At 34.7% G+C, this 7,248-nt stretch overlaps 2 protein-coding genes across 2 annotated transcripts in view; both read left to right on the top strand.

The window, feature by feature from the left end:
• The first annotated feature begins 2,968 nt into the window (after window positions 1–2,968).
• Window positions 2,969–7,248, top strand: part of dop (microtubule-associated serine/threonine (MAST) protein kinase dop) — a 136,316-nt gene continuing 132,036 nt past the window's right edge. The window contains exon 1 of the mRNA XM_028322698.1: window positions 2,969–3,485. Within this exon, the coding sequence (XP_028178499.1) occupies window positions 3,029–3,485 (457 nt within the window). The 5' untranslated portion in view covers window positions 2,969–3,028. The remainder of the gene's footprint in view (window positions 3,486–7,248) is intronic.
• Window positions 4,127–6,725, top strand: LOC114365968 (transducin beta-like protein 3). Its single transcript, XM_028322727.1, has 2 exons — window positions 4,127–4,253; window positions 4,360–6,725. The coding sequence occupies exons 1-2, from the start codon at window positions 4,231–4,233 to the stop codon at window positions 6,716–6,718; spliced, it is 2,382 nt and encodes a 793-aa protein (XP_028178528.1). The 5' UTR covers window positions 4,127–4,230; the 3' UTR covers window positions 6,719–6,725.

The raw sequence follows: 7,248 nt of genomic DNA, 5'->3' as shown, positions 1-7,248 counted from the left end.
TGTTATTTTAAATTTCGGTATTTCTAAGGATTCCCCTGCCGCACCCCAAGAATTCAGAATTATTTTATCCGAACACTGGCAAGGCTGGCTCACGATGTACACAGATGCGTCCAAGCTCGCTGATGACGGCTGTGTCGGCGCCGCTGTGTGGATACCTGTGTACAAAATCGCTCTTAGTTACAAATGTCCCCCAGTGACATCGGTTTTTACCGGTGAAGCAGTGGCAATTTTAGAAGCAATTCTTTATGTCAGATCCCACTCATTAAATAATGTTTTAATTTTTTCGGACTCCCTAAGTTGTCTCCAATCGATTCTGGCCAATACTTTTAAGTCTAAAGTTAAATTTCCAACCGTCTTAAAAATAAGAGAAGCTCTCTTTGATTGCCGTTCGAAGGGTATAAATATCGTTTTAGCTTGGATCCCTAGTCACAGAGGAATTCCAGGAAACGAATCTGTTGACTCATGCGCAAAACATGCTATATCCTCTGGCTCCCTAGAGCACTACTCACTATTTTCTCATGATGCTGCATCCCTCTCCCTAGCCCATCTTTATAAATCGTGGAGAACTCATTGGGACAATTCAAAAAGGATGGTTGGCAAATATTATGCTGACATTCAAAACGATATTCCCCCTAGACCCTGGTTTTTTAAACACAAATACTTACCAAAAAGTTCCGTATCAATTATATGTCGGTTGCGAATTGGTCATGCGTGTACTCCGGTTCACCTCGCGAAGATGCACATAAAGGATAGTTCCTTATGCGAATGTGGCTTAGACNACATAACTAAAGCCATGTGGCAAATTATAAAAGAGCGAACTAATAAAAGAAATAAAAAAATACATAAAAACATACAGTTAAAATACAACGGAGATAACTTAAAAGACCCCTATTTGGTCGCAAATACTTTCAACAAATATTTCGTTTCAGTGGGATCGCGTGATAATGAGGTTAGGATTCCCGAAGGCCGCCCTGTAGTACAACCAATTAATAACACCATGTATCTCAGACCAGTCACTACACTTGAGGTAACAAACATTATTAACCCTTTTCTTGGCATTGTGCATTTATAGATACGTTGACCAAAACAAAAATATGGGGGATAAACCAAAAACTATTTTCAAATGTTTTTTAAATATAACGTTAGCCCAGATACTACAGATTGTGTTATACAGTATAGAATCACTACAGATTGCACAGATTTAACAGTAATATGCCAAATGTCAGACCGTTGACGGGCGTCTACGCACTGGCTGATAATTTTGATTATTTTCGGTGTTTTTTTTAAAGAATATTGGTAATTAATTGTAGTAATATAGATAGTAAATAAATGTTTTTTGATGATAGTGCTGTTTTTTTCATCCTAAAACTTTATAATTATTCTATACGATGCGTATTGTCCGAATGTATCTCGAAATGCACATTGCCAGATACGTAATAATTTACTTTCAATTTTGAATGTATCTTTAAAGACACATTGCCAGGTTCTCGTTGACTTTGTTTTATTTTTTTCGTAGATTTTATCGCATAAAAAAGGAATTATTATATTACTTACAATATTTATAACTGTAAATTATATGTCGATGTGAGTTTTAATTAATATAATAAAGAATCGTTGTTTTTTTAACAACTAAGTGCTGCAGCAACAAAATCAGGCGCACAAATCCCGGTTCTGGTTCCAAAATCCAGAACCAGGTCGAAAGTCAGTAGCGGTGACACTTCAGCTGATGAATCAGAAACCACACTTAGCCTCCCAATTCTCTTGGGTGGTTATTTTCCTACTCCAACCAACCCAGATCACCCCAAAAAGCGAGCAGCCTGTTCAAGCTGCTGCATGCTTCTGGTTATAAAGCCGGTGATTGAAGAATTTTAGCCAGTTTGACTGCTGTATAGTTTCCCTGAGAGTTCCAGAGATCTATTTCCGCTATCTTGAGTTTCCACTGTAAGTTGGATATCTAATTATCTTCAATCAAAGACGTGAACACAGTTCGGTACCAGTTAGCATCAATACCCTTTGTATTTCTTTAATGGTCTTGTAAGATTCCCATGTGTTCTGTCTACATTTGCTTCTCCTGGATGGTAAGAGGGGTCTGAGGTTCAGGAGGTACTCCAACGACGCTGATGGATTAGTTTTCATACATCCAATTGCAGCTATACTTGCAAGGCGTTACAGACTTTAAAGTGGGTTCTTTACTTTGTTTTCAGTTTTTTGTAAAAGATGTTTATTTTTTATTTGTCAAATAAGGAATAGCTTAGGGGTTTGTAGTAATTTTCATTTAAATAATTACATTCGATTAACAAATAAACCATGTTTTAATTTACTACAAAGCTGGCAATGTGCATTTAAAGATACATACTATATTTCCAAAACTAAATACCTAAGATTTTTTATCGTATTTTTTACATGATTTTTACTCGTCCAAAATCCAATATTTATAGTGTAAATCACAAATATTAACCAAAACCGTCGTTGCCAAGTATAGGGTTAAAAAATTAAAAAACAAGTCAAGTTATGGTATTGATGAACTTCCACCTACATTAATTAAGTACTGTAGAGAGGAGCTAGTTGAACCACTTACATATTTAATTAACCAATCTTTTGAACAAGCCACGTTTCCTGATTTATTAAAAATAACCGTAGTAAAACCTGTTCCTAAAAAAATTTANAAAGCTTAGCGTTATTTAAAGAAAAACTATTGGCAATAAATTGGATTAATATTATTACTGCTGACAAAAATATAAATGAAAACTATAAAATGTTTCTTGATCAATTAACTACTCTACTTGATTCTGTAATTCCTAAGAAAAATACATTAGTTAAAAATAAAATAAAACCTTGGTTAACTAAGGGTATAAAAGTATCGTGTAAAAATAAGCGTCTTCTTAAAGTATTAATATCACAAATAAATAGCAATACATTAAATAATTATTATAAAAAATATGTAAAACTCTTAAAAGTTGCAGTAAATACATCGAAGAAAAATCAGTATATTAGTAGAATAAAAACATCAAAAAACATAACTAAAGCCATGTGGCAAATTATAAAAGAGCGAACTAATAAAAGAAATAAAAAAATACATAAAAACATACAGTTAAAATACAACGGAGATAACTTAAAAGACCCCTATTTGGTCGCAAATACTTTCAACAAATATTTCGTTTCAGTGGGATCGCGTGATAATGAGGTTAGGATTCCCGAAGGCCGCCCTGTAGTACAACCAATTAATAACACCATGTATCTCAGACCAGTCACTACACTTGAGGTAACAAACATTATTAAAAAATTAAAAAACAAGTCAAGTTATGGTATTGATGAACTTCCACCTACATTAATTAAGTACTGTAGAGAGGAGCTAGTTGAACCACTTACATATTTAATTAACCAATCTTTTGAACAAGCCACGTTTCCTGATTTATTAAAAATAACCGTAGTAAAACCTGTTCCTAAAAAAATTAATGCCAAAGAACCCGAAAACTTTCGCCCAATNAAGTGGAATGCCGAGTTGTATTTCTAAAACTTGTTCTATTATTTTATACTATTTGGCTGCGACTCGGCGTGACGACAATACAAAACATTTTTCGCGAATCGGTGTTCATACATTCACACAATACAATCAATGTGATTTAGACGCCATGTTGTCATAAACGACATATTATAAAATCGCTGTGATTTAATATTCATAATCATTAATTTTATGGCAAGTGTCCATCAGGAATCATTGTTCTTACACACAGAATCGTATTATTTCGCTTTCGGGTAGTAATATGTCAAAATTGTTGGTTCTTAGGCGAACAATGTATGGAGAACGAACATTGTCCTTTATTCAATCCCGCAAAATTCGTTTGTAGGTAACCGAATTTTTTTCTTTCCTCCCAATCTTTAGTCCCACCTACCCCCTTCCTTACATTTTAATTTCTATGTTATGTATCTATTTGTGGTGTCTCAATTTGTGTTGTCTTTTTTGTTATAGGTACACAAATAATAATTTTGCTTATTATTAGAAACGTTAAATATTTTTGTTTTTTTGTAAACCCTGTTACTTTGTCAAAACTGTTTACGTGACATTGGCGAAATCATGGTTCTCAAAACCAAGCCGTTGCCATAAAAAAAGAAGAAGAAGAAGAAAAGAAACGTCAAATATGCTCTTTGCGTCAAATACACGTGTTGCATTATTTTAAAGCCGTGTTATTTTTTGTAATTTGTTCAATTTAATGACGCTGTGAAGACAACATGGGAAGCTTATTAAAGGAAGAGTAAGTATCTCATGTAATATGCTTAATTTATTAGACTAATATTTTGGACACCATTTTGATATACGAAACTGTAACAACCTCTAAACTTGACCGGCCTTTCTTTCAGGTATGAGAAAACTGCCGAGTATACAGCCTTCTACACAGGAGGAGAAATAGAGTGGACTACCGATGGCGCGCACCTACTTTGCCTGTGTGATGATGTTATCAAAATTATCGATGTCAATACCCTGTCTGTGGTACTTGTAATAGGAAATGTCGAAGAAAATGTTGAGAGTGATCAAATATACACATTCAAAATGTCACATAGTAATGATACAATTATCACAGCACATAAGAGCGGTTTAATGAAGTTATGGGATAAATGTACTGGAAGTCAACTGAAAATGTGGAGATCTAGTCATAAGGGTCCTGTTGCTCGAATCGCATTTGACTGTACGGATGAAAATGTTGCATCAGGTGGTTCTGATGGCAATATAAGACTCTGGAATCTTGCCCATAATACTTGCACAAGCAGTTTAAGAGGAGCAATGGGGGTGTTTTCTGTCCTGAAATATCATCCGGACCATTCAAAACAACTTATTTTCGGAGCAGCTGATGATACCAAAATAAGATCTTGGGATTGCAAATCAGGTAAAGAACTTGTAACATATGCAGGTCATTTTAGTAAAATTACTTCCATAAATTTTACTAACGATGGAGAATATATGGTTAGTTCAGGAAGAGATCGAGTATTAATCCTTTGGAAGCTCAGTGAAAGTAAAGCTGTCAAAGTTATCCCAGTCTATGAGAGCATCGAGGCCTGTGTGATTTTGCCTCTCTCATTCAAAATACCTAACTTCAAGAAAAAGTTGGAAACTGAAGGAATTTATGTGGCTTGCGTGGGAGAAAAGGGAATAATTAAAGTTTGGAATATGCAAATGAGTCGTCTGATGTATGAGCAGTCCAACAGCCTTGTGTCCCCGGCCTCAGAGGAGGGTGGGCTAGCTGCTACCCATCTCCTATTTAATGACGCCCGCAATATGCTTTCAGTTGTAACTGCTGATCATAACATCATTATTCATGATTTAGAGTCATTTGCTTGCATGAAACAAATGGTTGGATTTACTGATGAAGTCTTAGACATCATATTTGTGGGAAAATCTGAAACACACATAGTAGTTGCTACAAACAGTAAGGATTTGAAGTATTATGAGTTGGAAAGTATGAACTGTGAAATAATAAAAGGTCATACAGACATAGTTTTGTCATTGGCATGTTTTCCAACCAGACCAGAATTATTCATTTCTTCAGCCAAAGATAATAGTGTAAGAATTTGGCTACAAATGGAAAACAAAAGCATACAATGCATTGGTGTTGGAGCAAGACATACAGCTTCTGTTGGATCTGTTTTTACTTCCCAGTCATCTGCAGAATTCTTTGCTTCTGTCAGTCAAGACAATTGTTTAAAAGTTTGGTCAGTTCCTAAAGAAACTGATAATTTAAATCAAAAAATTAAATCAACTCATACAGAAATAGCCCACCAAATGGATATTAATTGTGTCACAGTTTCACCCAATGACAAAATGATAGCAACAGGTTCTCAAGATAAAACAACAAAATTATGGACAGAAGATTTGACATTACTTGGAGTATTAAAGGGACACAGGCGGGGAGTGTGGTGTGTTCGGTTTTCACCTGTTGATCAGGTTATTTTAACTTCCTCAGCAGATTGCTCACTCAAACTGTGGTCTATACAAGACTTAAGTTGTTTGAAAACTTTTGAAGGTCATGAGAGCTCAGTTTTGAAGATTGAATTTCTCACCAGAGGTCAGCAAATTCTGTCATGTGGTGCAGATGGTCTCTTAAAGCTTTGGAATATTAAAACATCAGAATGTAAAATGTCTTTGGATAATCATGATGGAAAAGTATGGTCTTTGGCTCTTAATAAAAATGAGTCCCTTGTGATCACTGGAGGGTCTGATTCCAAACTAGTCACTCTAAAAGATGTAACAGCAGAACGTCGCGAAAAAACAGCTAAAGAGAGAGAACAACTAGTTATACAAGAGCAAGAGCTTTTGAATCTATTGCATGACAAAAAAATGGTAAAGGCTTTGAAGCTCGCATTGCGAATGGAAAGACCTCTGAATGTCTTAAAAATTGTTAATGAAGTACTGAAACAGGGGAATGATAAACTTTTTGAAACACTTAAGGAAATTAATAACACTCAAAAAGAAACTTTACTTAAGTTTGCTGCTGAATGGAACACTAATAATAAAAATTGTCATGCAGCTCAACTTGTATTCAATATATTAGCACCAGAAATAATTGCTGGTAATCTTAAAGTGCCTTCACTTGCGAGTTTTATTGAAGGCTCATTGCCATATACAGAACGCCACTTTGAGCGACTTACTAGTTTATTACAAGATTTGAATTTCATTTCTTATACAGTGAACTGTATGCAACCACATTCAATAAAAAATAATTAAATACGTTCAAAGGCTTTTTAATTATTTACCTACTTTTAGTAATTAATATAAGACATCCCACCATCTTGGTTCATCAGTTTTAGTTGGCCGATAGTTGGGCCCGATTATAATTTGTATGAAGGATCGGCCGATACCAAATCGGTGTAATGTGCGCACTTTCATACACGTCCATACTGATTAACAGCCCGACCTAACTAAAAATCGGTGGTCTGCGCTAGGCTTAGACATATACCAGTACCCTAATTGTTTTTCGTACAAAAAAAAGAATTAGGAATTAATGACAATGATATATACAGGGTGACTGCTATCAGTATCCAAAATAAATAAACTTATAGAATAATTTAACAATACAACTTAATCTTAATTATTTATAATCGTGGTATTTTTCGCAAAAAAAATATTGTACTTAAATCTAATTCCATATCTTATTTTTTAAAGGTTAAGGCTTATTTTCGCGCACCATTATGTCTGTTAAGATTTGCAGTTCACTGTGTGTACTATTTTTCTATGAACGAAGCAAATTATCCACG

This window comes from Ostrinia furnacalis, unplaced genomic scaffold (assembly GCF_004193835.3).
Source record: "Ostrinia furnacalis isolate ACB-3 unplaced genomic scaffold, ASM419383v2 OfSCF7708, whole genome shotgun sequence".
Lineage (NCBI taxonomy): Eukaryota > Metazoa > Arthropoda > Insecta > Lepidoptera > Crambidae > Ostrinia > Ostrinia furnacalis.
The sequence above is the reverse complement of the archived record's forward strand: the minus strand, read 5'-3'. Positions and strand labels throughout refer to the sequence as shown.

Excerpts from the sequence above, each read along its gene's own strand:
- LOC114365968 (XM_028322727.1), top strand. The coding sequence starts at position 4,231 with ATGGGAAGCTTATTAAAGGAAGA. Across the intron at positions 4,254-4,359 it reads GGAAGCTTATTAAAGGAAGA|GTATGAGAAAACTGCCGAGT; the intron begins GTAAGTATCTCA and ends CCTTTCTTTCAG.